The sequence below is a fragment of the Ictalurus furcatus genome, chromosome 14 (assembly GCF_023375685.1).
Source record: "Ictalurus furcatus strain D&B chromosome 14, Billie_1.0, whole genome shotgun sequence".
NCBI classification, from domain to species: Eukaryota; Metazoa; Chordata; class Actinopteri; order Siluriformes; family Ictaluridae; genus Ictalurus; species Ictalurus furcatus.
The window spans coordinates 16,578,360-16,595,639 of record NC_071268.1 but is presented as its reverse complement, the minus strand read 5'-3'; the positions used below and the strand labels follow the sequence as shown (position 1 = coordinate 16,595,639).

General features: G+C 38.7%; 1 protein-coding gene across 1 annotated transcript; it reads left to right on the top strand.

Annotated features, from left to right (window-relative positions):
- Positions 1-2,703: 2,703 nt before the first annotated feature.
- gpia (glucose-6-phosphate isomerase a) lies at positions 2,704-16,651 on the top strand. Its single transcript, XM_053640986.1, has 17 exons — positions 2,704-2,946; positions 4,603-4,693; positions 5,816-5,884; positions 7,913-8,032; positions 8,117-8,200; positions 8,345-8,491; positions 10,619-10,690; positions 10,772-10,816; positions 10,935-10,988; positions 11,201-11,261; positions 11,388-11,431; positions 12,597-12,749; positions 12,921-13,050; positions 15,096-15,172; positions 15,396-15,600; positions 15,950-16,016; positions 16,212-16,651. The coding sequence occupies exons 1-17, from the start codon at positions 2,828-2,830 to the stop codon at positions 16,333-16,335; spliced, it is 1,662 nt and encodes a 553-aa protein (XP_053496961.1). The 5' UTR covers positions 2,704-2,827; the 3' UTR covers positions 16,336-16,651.
- The last annotated feature ends 629 nt before the right edge of the window (positions 16,652-17,280 follow it).

The following is a 17,280-nucleotide window of genomic DNA, read 5'->3' as shown; positions in this document are numbered from 1 at the left end:
AAGCAAGTCAAATGGATTATCTTCGCTTTCTTAATTTCACTTCAAAGCAACATCAATTAATGATGACTGTGCTCAGGTGGATTTAGGGATCTGCAGTTATGTTATTGGAGGTTGGAGTCCCTGTAGGAAATTAAATTACATTAAAGTTGTGCCATTCTAAATCTTAATATTTTGCATATTTGGTTATGCCTACATGCATAAGCCACAAAAAATATATTGTGCATGACCAATGCGTTAATTTAAAATGACCCATCTCTAGGCCTATATAAAGTTCATTATCTGTTGTCAAATATGAGGAGAATTAATTTTTTTAAATGTTTTCATTTTTTAAGTTAAAAACCATGAGTTAGAGTTAATAGCTCCACTACATTAACTAAAGTCCAAAACATGCTTAGAAATGCTCTAAAATGTGTATGGCTGTCAAATATGCTATTGCAGCAATATGGTCTACATTTACAATAACGCCATGCAGCATAATTACATTTATGAGTGGTTAGTGTTCCTGCCATTGTTTGAGATTGTGGCAGATGTAAAGGAGATGGGGAATTTATATGCATCAAGTTTTTTGACTAGAAACAAATCCTGGATAGGATACACCTCTGTATCCTCTCTCGAAGCTCCTCTGGAAGCTTACTCACTCCTCGTTTCTCGCCTCCTCACGGTGCAATTAGAGAACTGATGTGTCCTTCAAGATGACTGACTGACTTCGATTGGTTTTCATGTCACGGGCTGGAGGAGTGAGGAAATGAAGAAGCATCAATTTGAGTATTGAGAAGCACCCACAGATTTAGTTTCAACGTGTTGTGTTGCAGTGCCATCTCAGAACTGGTCACTTATTTACAAGCAGAATTTTTATCAGTTAAATTTATTTAGAAGAATTGTATTTACTTAAGAAGAATTCTTTAGTCATTACAATCTTCCAGTCAATCCCATATAATTTCCTTGGTCATTTTGATGCCATTTGATTTGCTGTAACATTGTATAAGGGATTTGTTTGTTCCAACTGACACACCAATAGGCAAAATACACTCAAAGAACACTTTATTAGGAACACTATACTAACACTGGGTAGGGCCTCCCTTTGCTCTCAAAACAGCCTTAGTTCTTCATGGCATGGATTCCACAAGATGTTGGAAACATTTCAGATTCTAGTTTATGTTGACATGATCGCATCAGGCAATTTCTACAGGTTTTTCAGGTGTGCTTTCATGATGTGTTCATTTGTGTTCATGAAGGGATGTGCCTGTTCAGCAACAATACTCAAGTAGGCTGTGGCATTCAAGAGATAATTGATCGGTATTAACGGGCCCAAAGTGTGCCAAGAAAACATTCCCCACACTATTACACCACCTCCACCAGCCTGGACTGTTGACACTACGCTGGTTGGGTCCTTGGATTCATGTTGTTGGTACCAAATTGTGACCCAACCATCTCTGTGCCTCAGCAGAAATCGAGATTCATCAGAACAGGCTATGTTTTTCCAGTCTTCATCTGTCTAGTTTTGGTGAGCCTGTGCCCACTGCAGCCTCAGCTTTCTGTTGTTGGCTGACAGAAGTGGATCCCGATGTGGTCTTCTTCTGTTGTAACCTGGTGCCTCAAGGTTCGACATTTGCATCCTGAGATGCTTTTCTGCTCATGACAGTTGTATAGAGTGGTTATCTAAGTTACTGTAGCCTTTCTGTCAGCTCAGACCAGTCTGGCCATCCTCCAACCTCTCATCACTGCATTTCTGTTCACAGAACTGCCCCTCACTGGATGTATTTTCTTTATTGCACCATTCTGAGTAAATTCTACACAATTGTGTGAATGAGTAGATGTACAGAGATTCCTAACAAAGTGTTCGGTGAGTGTATGTTTTCAGTCTGTAAAATTAATTAGATGATTCATGTCAATGTGTCAGTTATTAATGGAAGAATTATTGCGCACTCAGGTGATTATCGGTTGATTAAACATGGAAGTTTTATGTAATCTTATCCATTGCATCTATCAAATTCTTCCGTGTGTTAAAATGGATATTGATACATGGTTCTCCTTTTGTACCTCGCATCCTGAGACCCCCTTGCATTTATTATGGCACACAAAATCTTTGACAAAATGTAATTCTAAATGTGTTATTTGGGTTTACTAATTATGAAAGGTAATAATTTATTTGCAATTTGATTATTTTACTGGCACAGTATTACAGTATATACATAGATGTAAACTGTTAAATGCTAAACCCCTTTTTCTGTCTCTTTGGGGGGAAAAAGATGACATGCTATATTCAAACATTAACTACCTCATGCTACAAGAAAGCAGAAATTAAAACATGAAATCTTCCAAATAATATAATCTTGAATTTTCATTATGTGCTTCAGATTTGATTTATTTGTTTATTTTGATATTTTATCTAGATGTTTTTATTTTGTACGCGTCTGTATTTGTAGACTCCAATAGCGTTGATTTGTTTACATTGTTTACATTAGTGTCTATGTATACGATGTGTATATGTATATTTTTAACCTTTGCCCTAAGTACAAATAAAAGGTCTTACAGCACCATCACTAGGTCTATATCTCAAATGGATCTGTATTTCTTACACAAGTGCACCACATGTAAAGGGTATGAAATAAGCGTTTACACGCCCTGCGTAGTGTACTTGATATCCAATAGGTGGCTGTTTGGCCGAGTGGGCGTGGTCTAGTGAGGATTTTTTTTATTGGAGCGACTTCATCTTCTACTTCCTACTGAAGCTCCACGCACACTTATCACTCTGTCCGCCTTTGTATTCGACTGACTTTAGAAATAATCTCTCGACGAGGTCTAGCACCGCCGAAATCTGCTCATCATGGGGTTGACTAACGATCCGAACTACAAGAAACTGGAGCAATGGTACAAATCCAACGGTGCAACCTTGAACATGAGGGAGATGTTCGATGAGGACAAGGACAGATTCTCAAGATTCAGGTAAAGCCAGACAGAGTGGGAATTACTCCTGAAATACTGATGTAACGTGGAGGTAAAGGTGTGAATATAGTATTAATAAGGTGGCATCTGAAAGCGCTCTTTGTTATCTGGACTTTGATGTCGCACAGGATTGCAACACAGGGCCAATAGTGCAATCATACTGCCACAGATCCGGCTAACGAGTCTGTCCTCGCATTGCAATAACTATGTTAATGTAGAAATAACTGTGTGTGTCCTTCCGTCCCTCCCTTAATTAAGTTGTCTTGGCCTGCATTAACCAGCGATAGCGGATGCTAAGCTAGAAAGACAGTATCTAGCTGAGCAGCGTGCAAGGTCATTGATGAGTTTTCAAACATACTCACTGACTGGAATTATATAATTACTCCCGAGCTCGTGCATCGCGACAAATGAAGCATTTTAGGCCAATAATACATGTACATTCATGTCAGGCTTTCGATGTAATTAAAATATTACCGGGCCTCATCTAACTGCGATGGTTTGTTATTTTTGTGGTGTGAGTAGAGGTTTTATATGGAAGCAGGAGCAACACTGGGCCGCTCATTGGTTTGTGTGTGTGTGCGTGCGTGCGTGTTGGTAACAGAGCTACGTGTGAAACTGCACGCACCCCGAGTGTAGTCGTTCAGGCAGATTTTAAATATTTCATAGCAAAACTCCGAACATTTGGAGTCTGTATTTAGTTCCTGTCGAGTTATCTGAAGTCGGTGTATTGCTTACAAATGAATAAAATCCGCCGCTAGTCGCTGCTAAGATTGTGATACACGTCACGTACCTAAACTGGGAGCTTGAACAGGATGGCCAGAGCAATAATTTTGGCTTTATGAAAGGTTCCCCTTTCTGTTCCACCGACGGTTTATTTCCAGACAAGCCACTCTGGGCCTCCTGGCTACTCAGGGACCTTGAAATTGTCCTCGTCTTCTTCACTATATTAACACTTGCATACTGTTTAGGGTGTAAGCAAGCATCTTAATGAATGGTGATTCTTACGGCATAAGAGGGTAATATGGCAACAAGTATCATGTACCCATGTATGTGTAATGTTGCCTAGGTTTGCTAACAAAAAAAGTGGCAACAGAAATCAGTAACCTTCAGTAACTCTTTTATCCTGGTCATGCTCATGGCCTGTTACTCTCAGGAACACTAGGCATGAGGCAGGTATCCACACTAGCTGAGACCCCAGTCCATTTCAGATCATTATGCGCACACGCATTCACATCTGGAGCAAATTCACCTGTTGGCATGTTTTTGGGAAGAAACCAGAAGCAACCTATGACAAGATGGGAACCATACAAACAGTAACCTGAGCTTGGGATCGAATCGGGGACCCTGGAGCTTTGAAGTGTTCATTAAATAACTTTACAAATGAATGAGTTGGCATCTCATCCACAGTGTATTCCCGTCTCACACGCAGTGTTCCCGGGATAAGTTCAGGATGCACTGCAACCCTGAACAGGATAAAGTACAGACATCTGATGATAACCATAATTCTCAAAAATAAGTGTATTCTGATGTTAATATCTTGCATTATTTATATCATATTGTTGTTGTGTAATTTTAGAGATACTATCATATTGTTTTATATCTAAAGTATAAATAAGGCCATGCTTTTTAGTCTGCGCTGCTCTTTTTCTTCCCTAGCGTAACCCTTGAGACAGATGACGGAGATCTACTTTTGGATTATTCAAAGAATCTGATCACTGAAGATATTCTGAAGTTGCTGCTGGACATGGTACAGTCCATTTCCTGTTAGTTCAACAGTCATCTAGTCAATGAAGGCTCATATCTATCAGATGAGCTTTATGAATAAAGTGATTTGTTCATGTTAAATGTTTACATGGGTCAGAATTATGTTACATGAGATTAGAAGTGGTTTGTCTCTATTATACATCATTCTACTGCAGTGGCGTGAAGGCATTGTGGAGTGTGTTAAAGGGGGAGGTTTTGTTTATATCAACTGTCAGACCTCATCAGTCATAAAACCCATCTAGTGGTCACAGTGCTAATGAGCTCCTACTTAATTCCCCCAGCACAGTTTTTGGCTTAATATCCTGCAGATGTTTCTATATCGCTAAACTGTTGGACACATGTTACCCAGTTTCATATATAACAATCATATAATGTAATAAAGCATGTAATTTGTCTTGGCTGTTGTAACATTCAGTCATCATAGGGGGGAGGGGGGAGTTTTGGACAAAATGTCCAAAACTTGGAAGTCCCTGCAGACTAGAACTGGGAACCGGTGAGTGAACTGTTCAGATAATAGTTCCGTCTAAGTACCCAAATGGAGGAAGAATATCAAATGTCCCAGAGCTATTAAGGACCTAGGTTTTGAGTTGCTATTAAATGCAGCCATCTCCAGAATTATTGGCACCCTTCATGAAATTAAGCTAAATTAATTGGACATGCAATAAATGATATTTTAATAGTAAACGTATGAGGAAACTGTATAGGTGTATTTGGTAAAACACTGTTGTTAAAACTTTCATCAAACCTTCCGTTGGAGAGAATTGCAGCATCAAGTTTGTACATGAACCACTTCTCCTTTTCTTGTGTTTAAGCAAGTGGACTGTCCAATGTACTAATATTACATGGGGTGTCTAGTTTTGCCATTCTAAAAAAAAAAAAAAAATTTATATATATATATATGAGAGAATATATTATTTAAAAACATTTATTTTGTATGCTAATTATTTTTACTGGAAGAACAGTAAGCTGTTTCTTTTATTGCTTTTTCTCATTTTCATAAAGGGTGCCAGTATCATGCAGAATCATGAACGTCACTTGCATTTCCAGTAAATTTGATCTGTAAACAAAAAAAGTCCTGTCTGTTTTTTCCCCTGTTCATTGTTAGGCGAGGTCAGTGGGAGTGGAGGCAGCCAGGGAGCGCATGTTTGCTGGAGAAAAGATCAACTTCACTGAGGTACTGTCCAAGATGCAGCTGAATCCCTCACAATAATATACGATTAGATGTCTTCAAATTGTTAATTCTTAATTATTTTGTCAGCACTGAAATGTCCAAGATTCAGTTCTTAAAATTTGTACAGCAAGCATTTTTTAACTTTAATTATAAATTATATAGCAAACCTTAACGGACACAGGGGTTTATTCTTAATTTATATTGTCTGTATTATTCTCTGAAGCCTTGAATACCTTTTACAGAGTGGGACCAGGATGTAATTAAAAAAAAAAACCTCATGTTCTCAGTTTACCACAGCTAACATTTTAAGCTCGTCAAAACAACTTCATATGATTCAGAAACTTTGTGTTTATTAAAGGTCTGTTAGATAAGCATTTACCAATGTTAGATTCAAGAAATATAAAATATACAGTTGTAATCAACATTATTCAACCCCCATTGCAAATCAGGCTTATTGTCAAAAATTTACAGACTTTCAGCTGTTTGCAATGAATAAATCAAACAAAAATTATTTAAATAGTTCCACACAACGAATGCTTCAAGTGGTTTCCCCAAATGCAACTGAAAATGCAACTTATAATGACTTATCCAGTTTCAAAATTATTCAACCCTCTGAATAGAATCCCTCACAACAGCACAAATATGTAAAACAAGTGTTGTCTCAAGCACACCTGAAGCAATTAATCAAGGCCTTCATTAGTTGCACTGGGTGTGCTTGAGCTGGAATACATGAAATACTTGAACTGGCTAGGGGCAGAAAATTCATTAAATACCTGGTCAGGGCAGAAAAAGGAAGCTATCAATGGCTGCAACCAGATTTCTGAGAAACCTGCAGTGTGTGGAAGGCATCATGGATTCATGGAAGTATCAGGAAATCCTAAGAGAAAACTTCATGCTGTCTGTGAGGAAGCTGAAGCTTGGCCATCATTGGACCTTCCTATCAGGACAATGATCCCAAGCATACTTCAAATTCCACCAAGGCTTGGTTGCAGAAGAAGTCCTGGAAGATTCTACAGGGCCATCAGTCACCTGACTTGAACCCCATAGAAAATCTCTGGTGGGATATGAAGAAGGCAGTTGTAGCACGCAAAACCAAGAATATTACTGAACTGGAGGCCATTGCTCATGAGGATTGGCTAAGATTCCTTAGGAACGCTGCCAGAAGCTATGTATCTCATTTGCAGCAGGTCATAACATTTTGACAATAAACCTGATTTGCAATGAGGTATGTATGTATGTATGTATGTATGTCTGTATGTCTGTCTGTCTGTAACTACAATTTAATTATAACTAAAAGCAACATGAAAAACAGTCATATTTTCTGCTGAACTCGAGGGCATGTCAGATTGTGTATTGCGTCTGATTAATAAAATAAATTAAAACAAACTTTAGTGTCCCCTCATTTAACTGCTTAGTATCATTGAGTGGCGAATGACTTGATCATCCATTTAGGATTGGGAGTTTTTCTAGTGAAGCTCTGAAAGATCAGCTCAACTCTGTAGTATTTTTCCATTTATAACATTGTGAGACTTTTTTCCATGTTTATATAATACATCAGGCACTGTAGTCTAGCATGTCAGTGTGCCCACCTGCAAGTAATGAGGACTGGCCAAAGAGGCTGAGTGAGCAGGAACGAAGTCACATTAGTTTCTGAGCCTGACTTAAGCAGATGGCAGATTCTACTTTGGTAGCATTGACGTCACTTGGACCAAATATAGTCCCTACCAATTCTAATTGTTCAGAAGAAAACTGCAAAAAACAGGCAGACATTCCTTAACTTAAAAAAAAAAAAAAAAAAATCATCATTGTGCAGTTGGTTGTAAATTCACCACAGAAGGTATAGATAACGGTAAGAAGCAAATTATGAAAATGCAACCGAGACTTTGATTTTCCCCTTAGATGAGTAGAGAGTAGACGCTCTCTTTGTGCCTCGCCTTTCCTCATTTTATTGTGCATAAGGAGATACCAATAAATTGAATAATCACAAAGCACAATTAGTAGACATTAATCCTGAGTCGTGTATGTGACTAGGGCCGAGCTGTCCTTCATGTTGCCCTGAGAAACCGTGCTAACACCCCTGTCCTGGTGGATGGAAAAGATGTCATGCCTGAGGTGAACAGAGTCCTGGAGAAAATGAAGGGTTTCTGCCACGTGAGTAATTTCTCATTTTATTCTTTTGCAAAATGCATGAGCTACAAATGCTAGCTGTGTTAACGTGTCTGTGTATTTTTGCAGAGAGTGCGCAGTGGAGAGTGGAAAGGCTTCAGTGGTAAAGCCATCACCGATGTTGTGAACATTGGCATTGGTGGATCTGACCTGGTGAGTGGAGCTGACTGTGAAAATCATCAAACTGTCACCAAATTATTACTGAAACATTTAGCTGGTGTAATGGCTACTGTTAATCGAATGTAGTTTACTTTAACAATGTGTATGAATAATGTGGATCACATTTGTGTCTGCCAGGGTCCACTGATGGTGACGGAGGCTCTGAAGCCATATTCTAAAGGTGGCCCAAATGTTTGGTTCGTTTCCAACATCGATGGGACGCATATGGCTAAGACTTTGGCTCAGCTGAATCCAGAAACCACACTTTTTATTATTGCATCCAAGGTTGGTCTCAACACTTCTAACCTCTGGGTCGTACGGCATGCTTTTGTGGAGCTTGTCGATGATCTGGAGTTTGAAGTATGGCTTTTAGTCGTATGATCTAGCACAGTGGACACTCCATCACTAACTGACAGCCTCAAAAAGTGTCAGGTACACAGAGAAAAGTCATTTGTTGAAACATCATTCATGAAGCAAACACCATTTGTTTTATTAATCAGCCTTAATATTAGCATAAATAAACTGACATTATAATAGAACTGAGAGCCCATTTATTCAGTGTTGTATGGAGTAAGTGGAGAACTTGGGCTGTACTCACACTAGGCTATCTGTACCTTGCCCAAGCATGTTTGACCCCCCCAAGTCCAGTTCATTTGACTAATGTGAAAGCCCGGCCCGGTTGAAGTTGTGGGCTCGGGCACGTTTCAGTTGGATTTGCACGGTATGCAAATAGTGTGATCGCAAACCGTGACTGAGCACGGAACTCGAAACGTGACATCAGTGATGCGACTGTTCCGTTTAACAGCATGGTCGGGTTTGTAACGGGTCTGGTTCTCGCCTTATTGATGAACAGGAATTGTAGTCCTCCATTAAAGCTGACAATTCATCCCTCAATGTCAGCTGCCTCCGTTAAAAACCTTTTGATACGTGCAGTATGATTAAATGCAAATTGCTGTGAAGTGAAAACTCCAAATAATCCGCTAAGTAAGTAAAGTTACAATGATTGACTCCATTGTGATGTGCAAGAGTGCTTTTCTTTTTCTTCCCTACAAAACAAAAAGTAGCATTGTAATGACGTAAGCATGCTCCTGGCGGAACGTTAATTACTACAGTGTGAGTGCAGGCCAACGGAGGAGTGGGGAGGGGGACCAATCATGCTTGGGCACGGTACAAGGCAACCGGGCCTAGTGCGAGTATGCCCTTAGATAGCACAGATGGTAATTTGCTTGAATTAGCTACTTGTACATGGGACATTAAATTTTGGACATAAAATTTCTCATGCAGATCTTTTCTATTACTCATGTGTTTAAAAAAATGACCTGCATTAAGTTTATGATTAAAGGTGAGATCAGCTATTTTAAGTCAAAAAAACCTGTTGTAATCACCCCCACTCCCACCCCTGTCTGTCATCTGTCTGTTATCTGGGCAGGCAACAAGACAGCCAGTCAGAAAGCTCCATCTCTCACATTCAGGAGTTTTAGCCTAGGTATGGTTTGGGGGTGTGGCTTTGGCAGGAACAGTAAAGGAAGACTATGTAATGGTTTGGGTTTTGAGTTTCCACACTGAACAAACCAGTTTCAAAACTTTGGTAAATGTCTGCCAAAATTGATAATATTCAAGTATCTATGTTCAGGCATGAAATTGTGTAACAAAGCAAACTTCCTCCTTTTCTCATATGGATAGGTTCCTTACATTTTAAAAAAAAAAAAAAAAAAAAAAAAACTCTTTTGAATCATATGTCAGTACCATGTGTAACAAGTTGCTAAAAATCAAAGGAATATTCTCATCACTGAGTTCAAGAAGTCAGGTGTTTTGGCACATTTTCATGTTTTGTTTTCTTGAGTCAGAGTTGCTTGATGTTATTGAGGAGTTAGCGGAGGTCGATGGACAGCAAAATTTGTCCATTTTTATGCTGTGGTCCTATGATAGTGCAGTGTGTCAGGATCGAGAACAACATTAAAATAGCAGGTACACCCTTATTTGAAATGTGGCTTGTCTGAATGCAACTCCTTGTAACGTTTCAAAATGCGTAGTTAGCACACAATCCGTCTTTATACTCAGTGACAAATGCAATATTAATTTGCTAAGTAAACCAGTTTCTCTCATCTGTAAACCAAGTGACCCCTGGTTTGGGAACCCCCATTTTTAACATTTTGGCACAAAGCACAGCAAGTTTTTAGTTTATTAAAAAAGTATGCAATAAAAGTGTTTAGATTTTCTTCACTTGCTCACCTCGGCTCTTATCAGCACCTGAGAAGACAGTGTAGCAAAGCTAGCGAAAGATATAAAGCTAACACATTGTGTAACTGTTTAAACTCTGCACTCAATGGCCTTGATACAGTATTTACAAATTCTCATGTGTCATTTTGAAATGTCAAGATTCAAATGTCCCGGTGTGTTTGTCTTTTCTAGACTTTCACTACTCAGGAGACCATCACTAATGCAGAATCTGCTAAGGAATGGTTCCTGAAGACTGCGCAGGATGTGAGTGTCCTCTAATACGTTCTGCAATCTGTACGTGCTGCAAGGTTCTGAGTTGACACAGTAATTTGGTTTATTTTGCAGGCTTCTACAGTGGCCAAACATTTCGTGGCTCTCTCCACCAATGGGGTGAGTCAGTCATTCATTCAGAAACTACTTGCAGTATTCATGTGTCTTTATGGCCAATAAATTATTAATGCATGCCAAGTTAAGTGGAAATCTAATTGTTACGTTTCTTCTTCTTCAGCCCAAAGTGAGAGAATTTGGCATCGACACTGAGAACATGTTTGAGTTCTGGGATGTGAGTATGTCACACTGATGCATTTAACCAAAATGGAGCCTTGTGTTAAAAACAAAACCTGGAGGGGTGACTTGCTGCACGCAGTGTCCCTGACCCAGCATGATATTAGTGATTTACTGAGTGACAGATTTGTTCATTGCATGATTTCTTGCAAAATGCCGTGCCTTATAATAGCTATAATAGCTACTTAACAGTGTGCTTGTTCCTTTTAGTGGGTTGGTGGGCGCTATTCGCTGTGGTCGGCTATTGGTTTGTCTATCGCTCTGCACGTAGGTATGTCAGCTCGTGAATGATGCCTCAATGTTGTTTGGAGTTAGGATCAACTATGTGACTAATTTAATGAATGATTTAATAGTAGCCTGCATTGTTGAGTTTGTTTGGGTTTTTTCTTTCCTGCAGGTTTCGACAACTTCGAGCAGCTTCTAGCCGGTGCCCACTGGATGGTGTGTACTTTACAGGTCTTTCTTTACAAGTTTAGAAATGTACAAATCTGTAACATGGTCTTTTCTATAGTTTTACTCTGGCCTGCTTTTTTAAACATATTGGATTTTATTCTGCATGTGTGTGTTCAATGTGGTAAATGTAAACATGCTGATGGAATTGGGAATAGGATCGAGGTAAATTGTCTGACTGATCGATTCCAGACTGTGATCATTCGAAATGGGTTAGATAATTTCTTTGAACACACCTGCAACCTTGATTAGAGTAGCTGAATTTAGTTATTTGAGAACTGGGTACTCTCATGTTGACTGGAAAAATGTTGAAACAAACCTTTTTGAAATTTGAATCCATGATCAGTAAGTCAACATTGGCCTAATAAGAAAGTTATGGGGCCCTGGAGAGGTCACTAAAAAATTTCTTTTGTTCACACAATGCAGTAAAAGATACCAATCAGGTTTATTTATCCTCTCAATTTGCTGATATAATTGAACCTATGTTTCAGTTCATTTGTGCATGTAATTCTCTCTGTTTTGGTCCCATGTCATAGATGGGAATTCAGAATATTAATGCGTGTAATGTGTAGTCCAATCCATATTATGCCAGAATGTCTCAAAACACATTGCCATGCCTAAATACACTTTAATTAAATCTCTATCAATAGTAGAGCAATTTAAAATTGCACTTCTTTAAACTGGGTTATAACCTGCTTATCCACTGAATCATGCTGATTTCTTTAGATGAGGGCAAAAAAATTTACCAAAATGTAGCCACAATTTTATTAATTCACAAACTTGCAAACAAAAGATTTAGAGCCTGAAAAAGTAAATAATTGGCACAGGTTGCAATTTTGGGACTTTATGCATGTACAAGGTGTGTGCGCACACACACATACATACACACATACATACACACATACATATACATATATATATATATATATATATATATATATATATATATATATATAAAAATAACACAGTAGCTCAGCAATTAAATGCATATAAATAACAGGGTCTTGGTTTTTCCTGGTTTGTTTCAGCTCCTCATCTTGACTCTATTTTATAGAGTTAGGGGGGAGAAAAAACAATGAACAATAAGAAGCACTGCCTGTGTACTGAAAACCTTTAAATTTACAACCGTGTTACTGTTTTGTTCTCCATCATCCAGGATAAGCACTTCTGCTCAGCACCACTGGAGAAGAATGTTCCTGTGCTGCTTGCCTTGCTGGGTATCTGGTACATCAACTTCTTCCAGGCTGAGACTCATGCCATGTTGCCCTATGACCAGTACATGCACCGCTTTGCAGCTTACTTCCAGCAGGTCAGTTACGTAAAAACCCACAATGTGTGAAACCCAAGCGGTTGCATTTCATCATGCAGAATGCTGAGCGGAAATGCTGGTTTTGTGAGCTTTGTAGAACAATGTTCTTATTGATGCCGTTTTGTAAGTATTTTTGCAGTGTCATGTGTAATCGATGCCTGATGTTTATAGGGTGACATGGAGTCTAATGGAAAGTACATCAGTAAGAATGGAACTCGGGTGAATTACCACACAGGGCCCATCGTTTGGGGAGAACCCGGGACAAACGGCCAGCATGCTTTCTACCAGCTCATTCACCAAGGTACATAATAAATACTCTGTGTCAAATCATGCTCTGTGCATATTATTGCGTTATACATCATGTACCTGAACATTTACATTATTCACTTAGCAGATGCTTTTATCCAAAGTGACTTACAAATGAGGAAATGCAAGCAAAGCGATATATCAAGCGGATAACAATACGAGTAGTACTACCATACAAGATTTATAATTGAGTTCTAGAGAAGCAAAGTGCACAGAGTAGAGGTGTAAGAGCCAGAATAAGGTGTTTTTTAAAGCCCAAAAGGACCCATGTGACGCCCCTCTTCATCTCACTCTACATCTCCCTCCTCTGGCTTCCTGTAGCTGGACCGCAGAATCTGTCACTATTTTCAAAAAACAGCTAAAGACCCACCTCTTCTGTGAACACCCAAATAACCCCTAAAACGCCAACCCCACATTATATTTAAAAAAAACAAAAAAAAAACACATACTCTTACACCTCTACTCTGTGCACTTTACTTCTCTAGAACTCAATTATAAATCTTGTATGGTAGTACTACTTGTATTGTTCTCTGCTTGATATATTGCTTTGCTTGTATTTCCTCATTTGTAAGTCGCTTTGGATAAAAGCGTCTGCTAAATTAATAAATGTAAAAGGATAATGTGGGGCTGGCAGGTTAGGAGTTAGGTAAGTGTTCAAGGAAGAGGTGGGTCTTTAGCTGTTTTTTGAAAATAGTGACCGATTCTGTGGTCCGGATTGAGGTTGGAAGTTCATTCCACCACTGAGTTAGAGTGAAGGTTCTGGAAAGGGACCTTGAGCCACGCTGAGTAGGTATTACTAAGCATCGGTCATTAATTGATCACGGATTGCGTGAGGGAACGTAAGCCTTCAGGAGAGTGTTGTGGTACGAGGGTGCTGTTCCAGACAAGGTCTTGTACGTGAGCATCAAGGCCTTGAATTTGAACATCTAGTACCACAAATATTTTAGGGTAGAATGTCTGGAATTTGCTGTTGATGTTTTGAGCTAAACTGAAATAACAGATTACTGTGAGTAACTCGCAACACCGAATAGCACCAAAACTGCCTCCACAAGAATACAAGTGTTTGTTTACGTTCGGCATAAACCTTTGCTCTGAATTTGTCTGTATTAATGCACATCATTCTCTGTTGGTTCCTCAGCCATTTTAAACCTCACCACCCCATGGTGCCCTTTCTGCTCTACAGTATATAGAGAAGAAAGCAAAACTGTTTCGAATTCTGCAGTTTATTTAGTCAGCAGTTCTACTATATCATCCAGATATTAATAGTAATTTATTTACTTACTTACTTACTTACTTACTTACTTACTTATTAAACTCCTCAGTGTGAACACTAAAAGTAAGCAATGTGAGACCTGGTTTAAGGTTTCATTCCCCAGTACAAATTGAGCTGTATTAGTATTATCATTATCATTTTATTTTTACTTATTTATTTATTTATTTATTTATTTTTACTTCTGCAGATGATCTGCACCAAAGCAAACGGTTGAATTTTAGTCCCTGAATTTCACAACATTTAACATTAAATGCACATTAGCATATGTTCTGTATAGTAATAAAATATGCAATAAAAGATGACCAGGCATGCTAATCAACAGATTAGTGATTCCCAGAAAATGATTTTCCTATAGCAGCATGCCCTGAAGTTTTCACTACAGCAATTTGCCAATGATTACCTTTTCTTTCTTTTTTTTTTTTTTTTAAAGCAGTTTACAGTTACATTTAATGTTGTGGAATGTCCATGAAACAAGTTAGTTTCTGTTATTATTTGCAGCTATTATACATGGCTTTATATACTGATAGCTTAAATATAAAAACATGCAGTTTGTCAAGAAGTCAGAAAGTGCAACATTCTGTCTCATCACTTTCCTGTGACTGAAAACGTACTGACTATATTACAGAGTGCTGACACTGGACACTGTAAATGTTAAATAAACATCACCTAACAGAAACTGATTTTTTAACTTTATCTGTGTGTGTTTTTCTCATTCTGGGGCATGAAAGCCTTCTTTTAATCTGATGGGTTATCTAATTTTTTTGTAGGGACTCGTATGATTCCAGCTGACTTCCTCATACCTGCTCAATCTCAGCATCCAATCAGAGATAATCTGCATCATAAGGTATGCATTCAGATTGAATTCCATGTGTGATGGAAATAATGAAGCACAAATGAGACTGAAATATTTGTTAGAAGTCCAGTGACTAAAAAAACAACAATTCTGTACAGATGACCTTCACAATGTTGTAAACCTTCATCACAAATCAAATATAACGTACTGGAGAACAGTATTGAGATGTGTGTTGTGCATTTTATCATTGTAATGGATTTTCTGCTTGTTTCAGATCTTGATGGCCAACTTCCTGGCTCAGACTGAGGCTCTGATGAAGGGAAAGACACCAGACGAAGCCAGAAAGGAGCTGGAGGCTGCTGGCATGAGTGGTGATGCTCTGGAGAGTCTCCTGCCCCATAAAGTATTCCAAGGAAACAAGCCAAGCAACTCCATCATTTTCAAGAAGCTGACTCCTTTCATGCTTGGCGCTCTGGTTGGTAAGTGTTGAACATGGTGGTAGGCATACTGTGGGTGTCGTTATATTATATGCTGCTATTATCTTGTTAGTTAGAAGCGTTTCACTAATTGTATGTGTTTTGGGTGTATACGTTTGTATAACCCAGGATAAAATGAAGAGGACAAAGAAATTTGGTTTATGTTTTACAGTTGCTCTTCATTATCACAAAGTAACAAAATGGGCAAATGGTATTAATTATTTATTTATTTTTAATAAAAGATTTCAGTTCAAAATTTAGTTTTCCTTTTTTGAAATTGATATAAATAACTGATAACTTGGATGGCCGCTATATAATAGTCATTACATTTAATGTGTATTTGTATTTTTAGCCATGTATGAGCACAAAATCTTTGTGCAAGGTGTGATGTGGAATATCAACAGTTATGACCAGTGGGGGTGAGTAATAACATTTCCTAAATGTACTCTGAAAGGACTTACAGCATGTGAAAATGACCATTATAAACCTCAGTACTGCACCCTCTCCAAAGTCCTAAGGCTATAATAAAATGGGAGCGAGGGAGCAGTAGGGTGTGCTATTGAACTGTGTTTTAGTGACAAACAGTCTAAAAGAATGCTGTGATCTGTCCTTAGTGTGGAGCTGGGTAAACAGCTGGCGAAGAAGATTGAGCCTGAGCTGCAGGACGATTCTGAGGTCCACACTCACGACGACTCCACCAACGGGCTTATCGGCTTCTTCAAGAAAAATCGTGCATGAATTGCTCAGTTGGACCTTCTGCCGCACCTCTCTGATGGAATCACTAGACTACATATTAAAGCCCTGATGTAGTCTAGGCTTAATTCAAGAGGAATAGCACTTTACCTATGTGACCGTAGTCTATTTGATAGTGTTTGTGCATTGTGAGATTTGACTGTACACATCTGCCTGTTCTAACCTGTAAAAGGAATCTCCATTCTTGTATGCAATGCACGGTCTGTAATGCTGGAATTCCCCTCCCCCCCTCTTTCTACATGCTTTGCCATCTGTCATCTTGGGCTGAACCAGCTGGTCAAAATAAAGATCTATTTATCAATTTGTTGCTTTGTGGGTTTTGGTGATTAAAATGTTGAATAACTATTAAACACTGTTTTAATTTGTTCTTATTTAAATCATGCTCAGGCCCTGAGTCTAAGTAATTATATCTATACCTAAAAATAAAACATGCCATAACAAGGCCCTCTTAAGGCGAGTCAAGGTGCATTCACAAATACATTGATTTTATCGCTGCAAGTCATAAACCAGTTTTCTTGCTGAGAAAAATAACCATTCTGGAGAGAGCGATCTTAGATAAAATTCGCCAGTGTGTTTTTCGGTTATCAGACCCACATCCAGCGGCTTTACCGTGGTTCCTCCCATCAGCGGACCTCCAGACAGTATGCACGTTTACATGCACGTTCAAAGTTTGATTTCGGTCAAGGTAAAGCAATAATTTGACATTTTAAGATGTCATGTAAGTGCTTTAGTCTGACTGAAATCAAACCTCTGAAAGACACTTGACTCGAGCCTGTTGGTCAGGGAGTGATCCATACGCCACACAGCTTACTGATTAAACATGTGACTTTCTTTTATTTTTTATTTTAAATGATTCTGAGCATTATCCCTGTTACAGGCTGTTCTCTCTCTCGCACACACGCACTGCAGACTCACACACTGACAGAAAGA

Excerpts from the sequence above, each read along its gene's own strand:
- gpia (XM_053640986.1), top strand. The coding sequence starts at position 2,828 with ATGGGGTTGACTAACGATCCGAACTACAAGAAACTGGAGCAATGGTAC. Across the intron at positions 8,492-10,618 it reads TTTTTATTATTGCATCCAAG|ACTTTCACTACTCAGGAGAC; the intron begins GTTGGTCTCAAC and ends TGTCTTTTCTAG. Across the intron at positions 10,691-10,771 it reads TCCTGAAGACTGCGCAGGAT|GCTTCTACAGTGGCCAAACA; the intron begins GTGAGTGTCCTC and ends TTTATTTTGCAG.